An 18,449-nucleotide genomic window follows, 5' to 3' on the forward strand; every position below is an offset into this window, starting at 1 on the left:
TAAAAAAATAAAATAAAAGTAAAATTACTACTAACTATAATGTTTTTTTTTTTTACAAAATAAATGAACAAAAAAATCTGATCAAATACGACCACTTAAATCAAATCAAATAGGCTTTACCCTGACACTAAACCAGATAAGGGGTAAATACAAAAATACATAAATAAATTAAATATCACCAGCATGTTGAATTGAAAAATTTAATTATATTAACTCAAAATATTGCATAAGTAGGAAAATAACTTTTATTTTAGTGTGGGATAAGCTTGCCACTGACCCTGAACCAAATAAGCAGAACAAAATAAATGAACAACCTAAAACGTAAATATTGCCCGCTTGGTTGAATGAAAATGACAAGCAGTAAAAATAAAATGAATAAAACACACAAAAAAAACAATATTTGTGCAGTGGTGAGAGATGAGAAAGCAAAACGCTTTTTTTCTTGTGGAGTTTCTGTGCAATCTTGTTAACACCAGCGTGACGCATACTTTCTGTTCCTTTCAAATATTACTAAACGCACACACGAGACGTCTACGCATGAGCAAGTGTGGGCATGTTGTGGGAGGATGGCGTGTGGCACTTCCTGTTCACAACACCCATTGATGCTTCTCACACCGGCCATGAAACATCAACCTCTACTGCAGGGGTCACCAAGCTTTTTGAAACCAAGAGCTACTTCTTGGGTACTGATTAATGTGAAGGGCTACCAGTTTGATACACACTTAAAACATTTTGCCAGAAATAGCCAATTTGCTCAATTTACCTTTAATAAATAGATCTATATATATATATATATATATATATATATATATATATATATATATATATATATATATATATATATATATATATATTTCTGTCTGTCATTCTGTCGTACATTTTTTTTCCATTTACGGAAGGTTTTTTGTACAGAATAAATGATGAAAAAAACACTTAATTGAACGGTTTAAAAGAGGAGAAAACAGGAAAAAAAGGAAAATTTAATTTTGTAACATAGTTTATCTTCAAATTCGACTCTTTAAAATTCAAAATTCAACCGAAAAAAATGAAGAGAAAAACTAGCTAATTTGAATATTTTTGAAAAAATTTAAAAAAGAATTTATGTAACATCATCAGTAATTTTTCCTGATTAAGATTAATTTTTGAATTTTGATGACATGTTTTAAATAAGTTAAAATCCAATTTGCACTTCTTTTTTTTTTAGAAAATATAACAAATTGGACCAAGCTATATTTCTAACAAAGACAAATCATTATTTCTTCTAGATTTTCTAGAACAAAAATGTTAAAAGAAATTCAAAAGACTTTGAAATAAGATTTAAATTTGATTCTACAGATTTTCTAGATTTGCCAGAATCATTTTTTTTAATTTTAATCATAATAAGTTTGAAGAGATATTTCACAAATGTTCTTCTTTGAAAAAAAGAAGCTAAAATGAAGAAATAAATTAAAATGTATTTTTAATTTTTTGCAATAAAAAAATACATTTACTTGAACATTGATTTAAATAGTCAGGAAAAAAAAGGAAGGACTTTAAAATGTAAAAAGGTATATGTGTTTAAAAATCCTAAAATAATTTTTAAGGTTGTATTTTTTCTCTAAAATTGTCTTTCTGAACGTTATAAGAAGCAAAGTAAAAAAAAAAAAATGAATTTATTCAAACAAGTGAAGACCAAGTCTTTAAAATCTTTTCTTGGATTTTCAAATTCTATTTGAGTTTTGTCTCTCTTGGAATTAAAAATGTCGAGCAAAGCGAGACCAGCTTGCTAGTAAATAAAAAAAATAAAAAAAATAGAGGCAGCTCACTGGTAAGTGCTGTTATTTGAGTTATTTTTAGAACAGGCCAGCGGGTGACTCATCTGGTCCTTACGGGCTACCTGGTGCCCGCGGGCACCGTATTGGTGACCCCTGTTCTAGATCAACATTAGGTCTATCTGTCAATATAACGTTTTTAAAGATTCAAGTTGTATGCCCTTTTTGTCAAAGAAAACCCTGTTTTTTTTATGGAAAAAACCCCCACAAAATATGCAAAAGTTCCCCCCAATAGAATTTTAAAGTGGAATGCCTTAAAAATGTCAGCACATAACACCATTGATTTCAATGTTATTATTTTTTTAGCAATGACACACAAAAAAAATTGCACTAAAATTATTGGGGAACCAAAAGGATCCTCCTACTCATTAATAATAAAAACGTTTTTATTTTTTTTATTTTTTACTGTTTACTTTAAACACAATCGTCTTGAGATCAACTTCAGATCCATCAGTCAATTATAACTTTTATTATTGTTTATGTTTTTTGTTTGTTCTTATTAGGCCATTCTTTGGAAAAAAAAATTTTCTTTTTTACAAACCCAGTTTCCATATGAGTTGGGAAATTGTGTTAGATGTAAATAAAAACGGAATACAATGATTTGCAAATCCTTTTCAACCCACATTCAGTTGAATGCACTACAAAGACAAGATATTTGATGTTCAAACTCATAAACTTTATTTTTTTTGCAAATAATAATTAACTTACAATTTCATGGCTGCAACACGTGCCAAAGTAGTTGGGAAAGGGCATGTTCACCACTGTGTTACATCACCTTTTCTTTTAACAACACTCAAATGTTTGGGAACTGAGTAAACTAATTGTTGAAGCTTTAAAAGTGGAATTCTTTCCCATTCTTGTTTTATGTAGAGTTTCAGTCGTTCAACAGTCCGGGGTCTCCGCTGTCATATTTTACGCTTCATAATGCGCCACACATTTTTCATGGGAGACAGGTCTGGACTGCACAAGGGCCAGGAAAGTACCCCTATTGTTTTTTTACGAAGCCACGCTGTTGTAAAACTTGTCTTGCTGAAATAAGCAGGGGCGTCCATGTTAACATTGCTTGGATGACAACATATGTTGCTCCAAAACCTGTATGGACCATTCAGCATTAATGGTGCCTTCACAGATGTGTAAGTTACCCATGCCTTGGGCACTAATACACCCCCATACCATCACAGATGCTGGCTTTTGAGAACTTTGCGTTTATAACAATCCGAATGGTTATTTTCCTCTTTGTTCTGGAGGACACCACGTCCTCTGTTTCCAAATATAATTTGAAATGTGGACTCGTCAGACCAAAGAACACCTTTCCACTTCGCATCAGTCCATCTTAGATGAGCTCAGGCCCAGCCAAGCCGGCGGCGTTTCAGGATATTGTTGATAAATGGGTATTGCTTTGCATAGTAGAGTTTTAACTTGCACTTACAGATGTAGCGACCAACTGGAGTTGCTGACAGTGGTTTTATGAAGTGTCCCTGAGCCCATATGGTGATATCCTTTACACACCGATGTCTGTTTCTGATGCAGTACCGCCTGAGGGATCAAAAGTCTGTAATATATTCGCTTACGTGCAGTGATTTCTCCAGATTCTCTGAACCTTTTAATGATTTTACGGACCGTAGATGGTAAAATCCCTAAATTCCTTGCAATAGCTTGTTTGCTTACAAATTAGTGACCCTCACCCCATGCTTGTTTGTGAATTACTTATTTCATGGAAGCTGTTTTTATACCCAATCATGGCACCCACCTGTTCCCAATTAGCCTGCACACCTGTGGGATGTTCCATACAAGTGTTTGATGAGCATTCCTCAACATTATCAGTATTCATTGCCACCTTTCCCAACTGGGATTGGTGCTGGACCAACATGTCTGTGACGTCACGCGCACGTTTTCAACAGGATACTTTGCGCGAAATTTAAAATTGCAATTTAGTAAACTAAAAAGGCCGTATTGGCATGTGTTGCAATGTTAATATTTCATCATTGATATATAAACTATCAGACTGCGTGGTCGCTAGTAGTGGGTTTCAGTAGGTCTTTAAATTAAATAAAGTTTTCTCACTCCATGCCTGCCTCCATCTCTGCATCTTGGGGTTCGTCAACAACAAAAACGTGACAATAGGCTACCTACCATTTTACTGTAAATATCATAGTAGGATGACATGAATAAGTGATGCAACATGGTGGTGAGTCTTATACATAGGCGTGCATGTGCCTGTAAACAACATCACTATGGAAAGAAATATAATGTGTGGGATAATTTGGTGACACAGTGGAAACTGTTGGCTGTCTGGATGGCACTAGCTGTCTAAAAGCGTGGCGAGACAGAGCGTGCTTGTGTTCCGTGTGCTCGTAAGTCAGCTTTAATGGCCGGACATCAGACTGGAGCCAGGCCGGGCACTCCCAAAACAGCTGTTATGAGTCCTGGTGTCACGCCACCGAGGATAAACCGCTGCCGCCTTGGCCTTGTGTGGGTGTCGGAGCTCGGTGATCCACCCAGATACTGCTGCAGGCTACTTCTTACACACACACACACACACACACACGCACGCACACACACACACACACGCACACACACACACACACACACACACACACACACACACACACACACACACACACACACACACACACACACACGCACGCACGCACGCACACTCTTTTTCCACGCTTTGTTTGTGAGGAGGAAGATCTCGTAGAGCAGGGGTGTCAAACTCAAATACAGAGTGGGCCAAAATTCTAAACTGAACAAAGCCGCGGGCCAAGGTTGAACAAATTAACCTTTTAATAGGGACCCAAACAAGTTTTGCATTGAATATTGAATTAGCAAGGCTTATATAACTTTATAGTGACATGCAAAATCGAGTTTCAAATAATAATAATAATTAAAAAATATCAATGGCATATCAAATAATATTTAAATAAAAATTGAATGCCTCTTTTCGGCGGTGGGGTTGAGGTGGACGGGGTTTGGTGATAGCGGGGGGTGTATATTGTCCTGGAAGAGTTAGTGCTGCAAGGCGTTCTGGGTATTTGTTCTGTTGTGTTTATGTTGTGTTACGGTGCGGATGTTCTCCCGAAATGTGTCATTGTTGTTTGGTGTGGGTTCACAGTGTGGCACATATTTGTAACAGTGTTAAAGTTATTTATACGGCCACCCTCGGTGTGACCTGTATGGCTTTTGACCAAGTATGCATTGCATTCACTTGTGTGTGTGTATAAGCCGCGTATATTATGTGACTGGGCCGAAACGCTGTTTGTATAGAGGAAAAGCGGACGTGGAGACAGGTTGTAGAGAACGGCAAAGGCAGTGCCTTTAAAGCCCACCCCAAATATTGTTGTCCAGGGTGAAATTAGGGAAGGGAACTGAACTTCGGGAGTCTCCCGGGAAAATCGAGAGGGTTGGCAAGTAAGAGTGTTAGCGGTGAATGCGGTGTTACAGCGGCGAACCAGCTCTAATGTTAGTTTGATATTGCCTCAAGGGCCAAGTGAAATTACACGGCGGGCCACATTTGGCCCGCGGGCCAGAGTTTGACACCCATGCCGTAGAGCAAGGGTGTCCAAAGTACGGCCCGGGTGTAATTTTTTAACGTCCCTAGACACATTCTAAAAATACGATTAAAAAAAATACAAAAACAGAAAAAGTGGTATAAAAGAGTAAACAAGTGAAATGTGACAAGAAAATGTTGCAAAGTTCACTCTAATAACACAAAGCTGCCATGCAGGCTGTTATTTTCTTTAAAAAAAAAAATAAAAAAAATCCAAATCAATGTCACATTAAATATTCCAATTTGAGATATTTTTGGGGGAAAATGTTGAATATTTTGTGTTTGCCATATACAAACCTTGTTTCTATATGAGTTGGGAAATTGTGTTAGATGTAAATATAAACAGAATACAATGATTTGCAAATCCTTTTCAACCCATATTCAGTTGAATATGCTACAAAGACAACATATTCGATGTTCAAACTGATGAACATTTTTTTTGTGCAAATAGTCATTAACTTGAGCATTTGATGGCAGCAACACGTGACAAAGAAGTTGGGAAAGGTGGCAATAAATACTGATAGAGTTGAGGAATGCTCGTTAAACACTTATATGGAACATCCCACAGGTGTGCAAGCTAATTGGGAACAGGTGGGTGCCATGATTGGGTATAAAAACAGCTTCCCAAAAAATGCTGAGTCTTTCACAAGAAAGGATGGGGCGAGGTACACCCCTTTGTCCACAACTGCGTGAGCAAATAGTCAAAGAGTTTAAGAACAACGTTTCTCAAAGTGCAATTGCAAGAAATTTAGGGATTTCAACATCTAAGGTCCATAATATCATTAAACAGTTCAGATAATCTGGAGAAATCACTCCACGTAAGCGGCATGGCTGGAAACCAACATTGAATGACCGTGACCTTCGATCCCTCAGACGGCACTGTATCAAAAACCGACATCAGTCTCTAAAGGATATCACCACATGGGCTCAGGAACACTTCAGAAAACCACTGTCACTAAATACAGTTGGTCGCTACATCTGTAAGTGCAAGTTAAAGCTCTACTATGCAAAGCGAAAGCTATTTATCAACAACATCCAGAAACGCCGCCGGCTTCTCTGGGCCTGAGATCATCTAAGATGAACTGATGCAAAGTGGAAAAGTGTTCTGTGGTCTGACGAGTCCACATTTCAAATTGTTTTTGGAAATATTCGAGATTGTGTCATCTGGACCAAAGGGGAAGCGAACCATCCAGACTGTTTGTAGTGGCATAAAACACTGAAAGTGATTGTTCCTATAACCCCTTTGTTTCAAATGTTTGTTCCCCTTGGGGCGCGGGCATCTTGTCTGACTCACACCTTTTACACAGCCTTCCTTGTCACGTATTCTTCCTTTTCCCGCTTTCCCTCCACTAATTCAAACTGATCCAGCAGCGCAATTGGAAGATTGTTTTATTTACAATAATCAAGGGTTAGAATACTCGGGAAACAAAATAAATGGCAGCTTATATAAAGCCGAGGTCTACAGACAGGTGAGGTCTACAGACAGGTGAGGTCTGTAGACAGGTGAGGTTAAAGACGGTATGCTGGTGCCCGACTGACAATCACGCGCCCAGCGCGCTCCTGCCCCTTATGGGCCTGCGTGGGAACTTTACACCACCTGCAAAGGGTGCACACCGACATACACGCATGAATCACTCAAAAATAATAAAATAAACATAAATTCAAGTATGGCCCTCTATTTGGCTCCTACACTGTTATCGACGCAAAATTCAAAAGCCAGCATCTGTGATGGTATGGGGGTGCATTAGTGCCCAAAGCATGGGTAACTTACACATCTGTGAAGGCACCATTAATGCTGAAAGCTACATACAGGTTTTGGAACAACATATGCTGCCATCTAAGCGCCGTCTTTTTCATGGACGCCCCTGCTTATTTCAGCAAGACAACGCCAAGCCACATTCAGATTGTGTTACACTAGCATGGCTTCGTGAAAAAAAAGAGTGCGGGTACTTCCCTGTGACGCCTGCAGTCCAGACCTGTCTCCCATCGAAAATGTGTGGCGCATTATGAAGTTTAAAATTCGACAAGACCCCGGACTGTTGAACAACTTAAGCTGTACATCAAGCAAGAAGAATTCCACTTTCAAAGCTTCAACAATTAGTTTCCTCAGTTCCCAAATGTTTATTGAGTGTTGTTAAAAGAAAAGGTGATGTAACACAGTGGTGAACATGCCCTTTCCCAACTACTTTGGCACGTGTTGCAGCCATGAAATTCTAAGTTAATTATTATTTGCAAAAAAAAAAAAAAAAAGTTTACGAGTTTGAACATCAAATATGTTGTCTTTGTAGCATATTCAACTGAATATGGGTTGAAAAGGATTTGCAAATCATTGTATTCCGTTTATATTTACATCTAACACGATTTCCCAACTCATATGGAAACAGGGTTTGTATATATTTAAGACTCCAATTACTTCACATTATTTATTCTACTTTGAACATTGTGTATTTGTGTATTTGTGTGTATTTGCGTGTATTTGCCATGGAAAAAAAGAGGTTGTTATTTTGACAAAAAAGGCTTAAGAAACTAGTGGAAAAAAAAAAAAGGCTAATTCTAATGACTTAAATGTTAAAAGTAAAACAAATAAAATATATAAGACTTATTTGTATTACTTATGAGTGGGGCCATTCTGGATCCCCAATAATTTTAGTGGGATTTTTTATTTATTTTTTATTTCATCACTCAAAAAACAAATTAAAGTCAGTGTGGTTATGAATTATTGACCTATTGGTATTTTTAATGCTCCATTTGTGGTGCAATAATGTTCATTGTCATTTCTGTGTCGATGTTTTACTTCACTAAATGCTTCTTTGATATCACTTTTCCTTTCATATTTGTACATAACCTTGTCCTTTTTCTCTCTTTCTGTCCCCTCCTGCTCCGGCCCGTCTGCACCAAACTTTAAAATACATTTAATAAAGTCAAATACAAATAAGACAACAGGAGAAGTATCCCACACTTCTCTTGTGTAAAGTAAACATGTACAACAGATGTAGATAATCTACATCAGGGGTGTCCAAAGTGCGGCCTGGGGACCATTTGCGGCCCGCAAGTATTTTTTTAACGGCCCCACGGCACATTTTAAAAATACATACAAAGTGATTTAAAAGAGAAAACGGGTGAAATGTAACAAGAAAATGTTGCAATGTTTACTCTTATAACACAAAGCTGCCATGCAGGCTGTTTCTTTCTGTAAAAAATAATAATGAATTCAAATCAATGTCATTATGAATTATTGACCTGTTCGAGGCTCCAATTACGTCACGTTAAATATTCCACTTTGAGATATTTTTTGGGGAAAATGTTGCATATTTTGTGTTTGCCTTATAAAAAACGGTGCTGTTTCTTTAAAGAAGGGCTTAAAATGAACAAACAAAAAACGTGAACAACAATAAAACCTATAATTGACAGATGGATCTGAAGTCGATCTCTGGATTATTGTGTTAAAAGTAAACAGTACAAAAAATGTATAATTTATTTTTTAACACTTTAATGAGTAGGACACTTTTGGATCCCCAATCATTTTAGTGTGATTTGTTTTTAGGTGACATTACTCAAAAAATAATAATGATGTTATGAGTTATTGATATTTTTAAGGCTCCAATTATTGTATAATCTCAAATATTCCACTTAAAAAAATATTGTGTGATAATATTGCATATTTTGTGTTTTTTTCCATCAAAAAACAAAGTTTTCTTTGACAAAATGAGCATACAACTTAAATCTTTAAAATCATTATATTGACAGATGGACCTAATGTTGATCTGGGGATTTAAAACTTGAATAATAATAAACCAAAATAATACTGAATAATGACACTTTTTAAATATTTTTTTTGACCAAAACCCTTTGGGGTCCGGGGATCAAGCCTGAGTGGAGGCTTGAATGTAGATTTTTTTATATATATATTGTATTGGTTTTTAAAATAAAAAAATGTCAAAATGGCTCCCGCTTGCTTTGATTTTTCAGTCTGGGGACCTAAGTGGAAAAAGTCTACTATATGATTTGTCTGAGTGGCTGGACAGGACAAAAAAATGAAATATTGACTTATTTAAGGCTCCAATAACTTCACGTCAAATATTTCTGGGGAAAAAATATTGTTCTTGCCATACTGTAAAAACAGGGATTTTTTGGCAAAAAGGGCATAAAACATACACACACATAAATATATATATTTATGTGTTTTTTTAAACTTCATATCACCAGCCAGACCTGATGTTGATCAAGACATTTAACATTGAATAATAAAAAAAATGATGACTTATTTTTTTCAATTTTTATGATCGAGACCCGGGACCAAACTTGAGATGAGCACTAAAGGGTAAACAAAATCTTAATTTTGTATTGGTTTTGCATGCATGCTTTCATTTTTCAGTGTGCGGCCCACAGTGGCCTCTCCTGATACACAGAGTCATTTATATTATCTTATAATTATAACAAAGAACAGCATAGAGGATTGGTGGTTAATTGGTTAACTACACTGTAAAAAAAACAAAAAACAATTTTTATGTTTAATTCACACTAATTTTCTACTGTAATTTTTCAATTTTTTTTAAATAGGTTTTACAACTGTAGAATTGAAGACATTATCTGTAAATAAACAAACCGCCCGTTATTTTAAGTAATATGCCAGTAATGACAAACTATGTATATTTCTATTTTTTTTACAGAAAAATACCAAATTAATAATACATATCATTTTCTGTTTTCTCAAATTACTTTCAAATTCATGTAAAATTACAGTAATTAATTTTCATTTAATATGTAGCTTGTTATATACAAGTCTACGTCCATACCAACAATCTAACAGTTTTATATGTAATTTTAAGGAAAATCTTATTTTTTTAATATTTATGTGTATTTTTATATCAAGTTGAAAAATATTTGTAGCCTGTTATATAAAGGTTTATGCTCATACTAACAATTTAACATTTTTCTCTGTAATATGACACTTGTTGGTGAATGCAAGACATTACTTGATCAACAGCCAACAGCCATACAGGTCACACTAAAGGGTGGCCATACAAACAACTTTAACACTGTTACAAATATGCGCCACACCAAACAATAATGACAAAACACATTTCGGAGAACATCTTCACCGTAACACAAAATAAACACAAAAGAACAAATACCCAGAATGCCATGCACCGCTACTCTTCCGGGCTACACCCCCGCAACCACCAAACCTTGCCCACCTCAACCGACGCACGGAGGGGGGCGGTGATGTGGGGTGGTGGCGGGGGTGTAGCCCGGAAAAGTAGCGCTGCATGACATTCTGGGTATTTGTTCTTTTGTGTTTATTTTGTGTTACGGTGAAGATGTTCTCCCGAAATGTGTTTGCCATTCTTGTTTGGTGTGGGTTCACAATGTGGCGCATATTTGTAACAGTGTTAAATTTGTTTGTACAGCCACCGTCAGTGTGATCTGTATGGCTGTTGATCAAGTATGTCTTGCAGTCAGTAATGTTAATCAACGAAGCCTAGCACAACATGCCTCTCAGTCGGCAGTTTGCTTGTTTGGTGAATGAGCGAACGCAAAGAATGGTTGCCGAGGACGATGAAGGCAGTGCTGTCACAGCACCCCCTAAAAATACTTCTCCGGTCGATATCGAGGCAATCCTTAGCAAGGCTCACAGGAAGTCTCTCGGTAAAATCGGGAGATTGGAAAGTATGTTGCTAGGTTGGGATAGCCATTCTAAGAAGGTGAATCCACTTTTAACGTAGTTTCGGCATCAAGTGGCCCCCCGGTTAAATGAGTTTGAAACCCCTGATCTTAACAATTCAGAAAATTTCTGTAAAATAATGGTATTTTTCTGTGGAACTGCCAGCATTGTCACTTCATTTAAGTTGGTTAATCGTAATAATATGGAAAAACTCTGTAGAATAAAGATATTTTTCTGCAGAACTGTTCGCATCGTCACTTTATTAAAGGTGGTTGATCTTAATAATTTAGTAAAAATCTGTAAAATGATATTTTTCCGCAAAATGTTTCATGAAAATGTATGTAAATATAATGTTTTTGATCGTTATTTTGGTTTACAGCGTTTTACTTTCATTTTATGGTTTTCGTTTGGCAGCCATAGCTGCCAGTAGATGACCGTTTTTTTTTACAGTGTATGGTTATGGTTTCTTAGGTGGGAAAACTGACTTTCTATGACAACTTTACTAATGATTTGGAGCGCATGAAAAGCGGGAAAGGAAAATGTGTCATTATTTGCCCTACATGGTCATTTATCAACAACACAACACAACAACAATGCTGAGTACCTCAACTTACAAATCATTTCATACGAGCATACCTTAAATCCCACCCTGCTGCCGGTTGAAGTACTATTTTTCACGGAGTTGTGCCTTTTGAGCCATACCGACACAATCTATAGTTACACCTTGCTGGTCACACAAACATGAGATTTGATGGGACAGTTGGCAGGGGTGTTGCAGCGCCCCTCAGAGATCGACACAATCCTGCCATCCAACCACCGAACAGTAAAGGTTAGAACAAAGGAGAAGACACTAACGACATAATCAGACAAACTAACCATTAAAAAAAAGCTGAGTAGCTGGATAGTACCTTATGTGTACAGACATACATATCACTTTTTGTTCACTCTGACCTCTCCGGTGCATCACTCGCAAATGTCCGTGTGGAACTGTTACAAAACAAAGAAGCAGCCGTAGGAAACACCTCCAAAAGTGTGTTCCCCATAGTAGATGTAGCACTTACTACTGTAATGTGCTTCAAACAATAGTTCCCATCTAAAAGTTCCGACTCTTTTTAAAAGGCATCGTACGTGATTAACATGTGTTTTGGGAAGGCCAAATATGGACTCAATTTCAACGGATTTGAGATGAGAGTGTTTCGAGTTAAAAGCAGGGTCGTGGAACGCAAAGTGCTGGTAAGTCCAGGTACCACTCTCATAGCAATTAAGAACAAACTGCTCAGTCAGCATTTTTAAAGCGCATGCAGAGTCAATAAAGTTGCTGAATGCTGACATGTGAAATGCAAATACCGCCACCCTGTGGAGGTAATTAAACTAGGTATCAGGCGGTTGCCTACAGCCACAGTTGAATGCCTTTTTTTCCCTCACCCAGGGCTGGTTGGAGGGTCTGGCAGTTTTTCCAAGGATGAAAAAAGATGTACATATATTTGTGCTGAGCACCCATTTTCTGATTAGGTCGGAATAGGTGTAGCCTCATTGCGCCATTGAAGCCAGAACCACCAGTGGAAACACACCCCGAGCACATAAAGAAGACTGCTTGGTTCATTTACAGGACAGTATACAGTATTTCCTTGAATTGCCGCCGGGTATATAGTATGCACTAGCCTAAAATTACTGCCGGGTCAAACTCGTTTCGCAAAATAATTAACATATGCCTAGAATTTCCACCGGGTCAAATTCGTCACGTCACGAGTGACACTTCACCTGTCATAATTTTCAAAATGGACGAGGCTGATTTCAATCATTTGAAATCGCATAAAGGGAAGAATATTAAGAGCTATTCAGTAGGATTTAAGGCCCAAACTATTGAATATGCTAAAAAGAACAGTAAACAGCTATGTTTTTTTAATATACCGTAGCTGTGTGTGTCAAATATGAGTCATTAAATGACTCCCGCCTCCTGGTGGTAGAGGGCGCTAGTGATCCTTCTTGCGACTACTCGGCTGCAGAAGAAGTGACAACAAGCAGCAAGAGTGAGCAGCGTTTGTTTATTTTTTCCTCTCGCTTGCACTTTTAACATGGAGGATTACATATCTAAAATAAAACTGTTTTCTACACTGGACTTTCAATCAAAGCAGGAGGTAATAAAGGAAGATCTCCATCGAGACAGAGAGACTTTTAAAACTGAAGAAAGATAAGGAAGACTACTATAAACAAGTTTTCGATGCTTTTGATCAGAAGGATCTGCGCATGGACTTCATTTATAAGTAATTGTAAGACCATAGTAACGTTGTTTTTATTAAATGGGCTTTTCATGATGGTATCCTTACATCACACTCAAATTTATGAACGCAGGCCTAAATTTACCGCATGTCTTTGGTAAACGTCGGCGTGAGAAGAGCTTTTAAATTAATTAGCGCCCCGGCGGCAATTCAAGGAAATACGGTATTGCTTTAAATGATCATTTGTGCATGTTTACGAGATATTTCCTACTTTGTATAAGTCTTTTCTACAATGACAGGTTTGTTTTCCACAGAAGTGACCAATCAAAAGATGGTTGCATGTCTAACCCCGCCCTTTTAGGTACGACACCATTATGGTCACTCGGCCAACGGAAGGCCGTCAAAAACAGAGCATCTCGTGCAAAACAGCAACAAACTGCTTTGGGTCGACTCAAGATCAAACATGGCTGGGATTCTTTGACAAAGGCAAACGCCACAAAGCTAGAAATCTTCCTAACCACGCACTCGAGTGCGGATTGGAACGACTGCAAGACCAAGACCAAAACCAGAGCGCTTGGAAGCAGAAGGATGGCATGAGAGCAAGTACAGTACCTTGTGGAGTTCAGGTGGTGTGTGGAGAAAGAGTCCTGGACCGAGGCCACGAAGGGGCAGCTCAGAAGACTGCAAAGCAAAGAGAGACAAAAAGCTCAGAACTCTCCTTGAACCACCTTTAGGGTGGCCTACATTTAACAGAGGAGCACTATTTGAAGTGGAAGACCCAGGAGGGTCGGACACTTCTTCTTAGGAACACAATGACAGCATTTGATTTCAGAGCTTTAGAGAATATGGATGTAGAGGGGGGCGTGGCCTGCGGGCCTGCCGCGGAACGGGGATGTGTCAGGACTGGCCTCGAAGACAGCGACAGGTGCGTGGATGGCCCAGGTGGGCCTTGTTTTCTAATCACCTGTCGCCTTTATTAGCAGCAGCTGTGAAGAGACAAGTCGTGGGAGTTGAAGGTCCTGCTGAGAGACACAGACGCAGAAAAGACACTTTGCTGAAAAGCAAAAGACTTTGCACCATTTGAGAAAAATTAAAAAAAATTATTGTAGAGGTTGCCCTCTATTGGGTTATTCAGACCACCAGGAGAGGCCGGATTTCTGGGTAAAACACTGTTTTATTTTCCTCAAATGGTGCAAAGTCTTTTGCTCTTCAGCAAAGTGTCTTTTGTGGGGCGGTATAGCTCGGTTGGTAGAGCGGCTGTGCCAGCAACTTGAGGGTTGTGGGTTCGATCCCCGCTTCCGCCATCTTAGTCACTGCCGTTGTGTTCTTGGGCAAGACACTTTACCCACCTGCTCCCAGTGCCACCCACACTGGTTTAAATGTAACTTAGATATTGGGTTTCACTATGTAAAGCGCTTTGAGTCACTAGAAAAAAAGCGTTATATAAATATAATTCACTTCACTTTTCTGTGTCTCTCAGCAGTACCTCTAACTCCCATGACTCGTCTCATCACGGCTGCTGCTAATAAAGGCAACGGGTGATTAGATAGCAAGGCCCACCTGGGCCATCTACGCATCTGTCGCTGTCTTCTTGGCCGGTCCTGACACACCCTGTTCTGCTGCAGGCCCGCAGGCCACGCCCCCCTCCACAATGGAGTTAAAATGCAAAGGTAAGGAGGAGAGTTAGTGAGTGAGACAAGGACACACCAGGATGACAAAGCAACGACGGTTTTGCAATATATTTGACATTTCTATGAAGCACGATGTCTCCTGGTTTTACCGCATCTTGTATTTTGTTGGGTAAAAGAAGTGCTCAACTTCAGCCTAAATCCTTTCAGTCTGTAAAATGGTCAATTCAGGGATTCGTGGATGTAAAACTTTGTGCAAACGCAGTTTAGATTTTATTTTTTTTAAAAACACTAAATGTCTGTAATGATAATGTCAGTGAGGGATTTTTAATCACTGCTATGTTGAAATTGTTGCTAATATTGATGCTGTTGTCGATAATATTAATTTTTGTTTCACTACTTTTAGATTGTTCTGTGTCATGTTTGTATGTCCTCCCAAATGCTCTCTTTATTGCTATTCTGTATGTTGCTGGGTCGGGTTTGGTTTTGGAATTGGATAGCATTGTTACGTCATCGTTATGCATACTTGCCAACCCTCCCGGATTTTCCGGGAGACTCCCGAAATTCAGCGCCTCTCCCGAAAACCTCCTGGGACAAATTTTCTCCCAAAAATCTCCCGAAATTCAGGCGGAGCTGGAGGCCACGCCCCCTCCATGAGGACCTGAGAGACGTGTCTGAGAGTGTGTCTGCCCAATGGCGTTATAACTGTAGAATGATCGAGGGCGAGTTCTTGGTTTCTTATTTGTTAGGCAGTTTCATTAACGTCCTCCCAGCGCAGTAACAACACACAACAACAGCAGTCACGTTTACTACTCTACTGTAAGGCAGTTCGTCTGCCGTAAACAGCATGTGACACTCTTAAACAGGACAATACTGCCATCTACTGTACATGCACCACAACAACTCCAGGCAACTTCAACCCTTTAATAATCCTCCTACATTCACATCCCATCTCCCGGATTGTAAATAACTTAATGTTAATAATCGAATGTGTTTCTAATGCATATACTTGTTCTTATGCTAGCTGAACTCACTATGTTCTCTGCTGGCTATACATATCCTACTTAGTAAGACCTACACTGTTTCAATGTCCATTTCTCTGTTGATGCAATTGTTGATAACTGAAATACTGATATCAACCAACACTCCTCATCACACACCCCAGATTGTAAATAATTCAATGTACATACTATGATGATTAACTTGTGTGATGAATGTATTATGCTGATAGTATATATTTGTACCATGAATTGATTAATGTGGACCCCGACTTAAACAAGTTGAAAAACTTATTGGGGTGTTACCATTTAGAGGTCAATTATACGGAATATGTACTGTACTGTGCAATCTACTAATAAAAGTATCAATCAATCAATCAATCATGCATATGTGACAATAACATCTACTTTAGAAAGTGCAGTGCACAACTGCGCACACAACAGCTGTCTCCCTGTAATGTTTGATCCCGTTCTGTCTCCCTGTAATGTTTGATCCTTTTCTGTCTCCCTGTAATGTTTGATCCTTTTCTGTCTCCCTGTAATGTTTGATCCTGTTCTGTCTCCCTGTAATGTTTGATCCCGTTCTGTCTCCCTGTAATGTTTGATCCCGTTCTGTCTCCCTGTAATGTTTGATCCCGTTCTGTCTCCCTGTAATGTTTGATCCCGTTCTGTCTCCCTGTAATGTTTGACCCTGTTCTGTCTCCCTGTAATGTTTGATCCTGTTCTGTCTCCCTGTAATATCTGACCCTGTTCTGTCTCCCTGTAATGTTTGATCCTGTTCTGTCTCCCTGTAATGTTTGATCCTGTTCTGTCTCCCTGTAATGTTTGATCCTGTTCTGTCTCCCTGTAATGTTTGATCCCGTTCTGTCTCCCTGTAATGTTTGATCCTTTTCTGTCTCCCTGTAATGTTTGATCCTTTTCTGTCTCCCTGTAATGTTTGACTCAGTTCTGTCTCCCTGTAATGTTTGATCCTGTTCTGCCTCCCTGTAATGTTTGATCCCGTTCTGTCTCCCTGTAATGTTTGATCCTGTTCTGTCTCCCTGTAATGTTTGACCCTGTTCTGTCTCCCTGTAATGTTTGATCCTGTTCTGTCTCCCTGTAATGTCTGACCCTGTTCTGTCTCCCTGTAATGTTTGATCCTGTTCTGTCTCCCTGTAATGTGTGATCCCGTTCTGTCTCCCTGTTATGTTTGATCCCGTTCTGTCTCCCTGTAATGTTTGATCCCATCCTGTCTCCCTGTAATGTTTGATCCGGTTCTGTTTCCCTGTAATGTTTGACCCAGTTCTGTCTCCCTGTAATGTTGGGTCCTGTTCTGGCTCCCTGTAATGTTTGATCCCGTTCTGTCTCCCTGTAATGTTCGATCCCGTTCTGTCTCCCTGTAATGTTTGATCCAGTTCTGTCTCCCTGTAATGTTTGATCCCGTTCTGTCTCCCTGTAATGTTTGATCCTTTTCTGTCTCCCTGTAATGTTTGATCCTTTTCTGTCTCCCTGTAATGTTTGACTCAGTTCTGTCTCCCTGTAATGTTTGATCCTGTTCTGCCTCCCTGTAATGTTTGATCCCGTTCTGTCTCCCTGTAATGTTTGATCCTGTTCTGTCTCCCTGTAATGTTTGACCCTGTTCTGTCTCCCTGTAATGTTTGATCCTGTTCTGTCTCCCTGTAATGTCTGACCCTGTTCTGTCTCCCTGTAATGTTTGATCCTGTTCTGTCTCCCTGTAATGTGTGATCCCGTTCTGTCTCCCTGTAATGTTTGATCCCGTTCTGTCTCCCTGTAATGTTTGATCCCATCCTGTCTCCCTGTAATGTTTGATCCGGTTCTGTTTCCCTGTAATGTTTGACCCAGTTCTGTCTCCCTGTAATGTTGGGTCCTGTTCTGGCTCCCTGTAATGTTTGATCCCGTTCTGTCTCCCTGTAATGTTCGATCCCGTTCTGTCTCCCTGTAATGTTTGATCCAGTTCTGTCTCCCTGTAATGTTTGAAACCATTCTGTCTCCCTGTAATGTTGGATCCCTTTCTGTCTCCCTGTAATGTTCGATCCCGTTCTGTCTCCCTGTAATGTTTGATCTTGTTCTGTCTCCCTGTAATGTTTGATCTTGTTCTGTCTCCCTGTAATGTTTGATCCCGTTCTGTCTCCCTGTAATGTTTGATCCTGTTCTGTCTCCCTGTAATGTTTGACCCTGTTCTGTCTCCCTGTAATGTCTGATCCCGTTCTGTCTCCCTGTAATGTTTGATCCCGTTCTGTCTCCCTGTAATGTTTGATCCAGTTCTGTCTCCCTGTAATGTTTGATCCCGTTCTGTCTCCCTGTAATGTTTGAAGCCATTCTGTCTCCCTGTAATGTTCGATCCTGTTCTGTCTCCCTGTAATGTTCGATCCTGTTCTGTCTCCCTGTAATGTTCGATCCCGTTCTGACTCCCTGTAATGTTTGATCTTGTTCTGTCTCCCTGTAATGTTTGATCTTCTTCTGTCTCCCTGTAATGTTTGACTCAGTTCTGTCTGCCTGTAATGTTTCATCCTTTTCTGTCTCCCTGTAATGTTTGACTCAGTTCTGTCTCCCTGTAATGTTTGATCCTGTTCTGTTT

The 18,449-nt window shown here is 39.0% G+C and overlaps 1 protein-coding gene across 4 annotated transcripts in view; it reads right to left on the reverse strand.

The window, feature by feature from the left end:
- kcnq1.2 (potassium voltage-gated channel, KQT-like subfamily, member 1.2) overlaps positions 1–18,449 on the reverse strand; it is a 508,250-nt gene that overhangs the window by 312,870 nt on the left and 176,931 nt on the right. For all 4 annotated transcript variants that reach the window (XM_061916862.1, XM_061916861.1, XM_061916860.1 and 1 more), the window contains one exon: positions 13,858–13,926. In XM_061916862.1, the coding sequence (XP_061772846.1) occupies positions 13,858–13,926 (69 nt within the window). The remainder of the gene's footprint in view (positions 1–13,857; positions 13,927–18,449) is intronic.

This window comes from Nerophis ophidion, linkage group LG12 (assembly GCF_033978795.1).
Source record: "Nerophis ophidion isolate RoL-2023_Sa linkage group LG12, RoL_Noph_v1.0, whole genome shotgun sequence".
NCBI classification, from domain to species: Eukaryota; Metazoa; Chordata; class Actinopteri; order Syngnathiformes; family Syngnathidae; genus Nerophis; species Nerophis ophidion.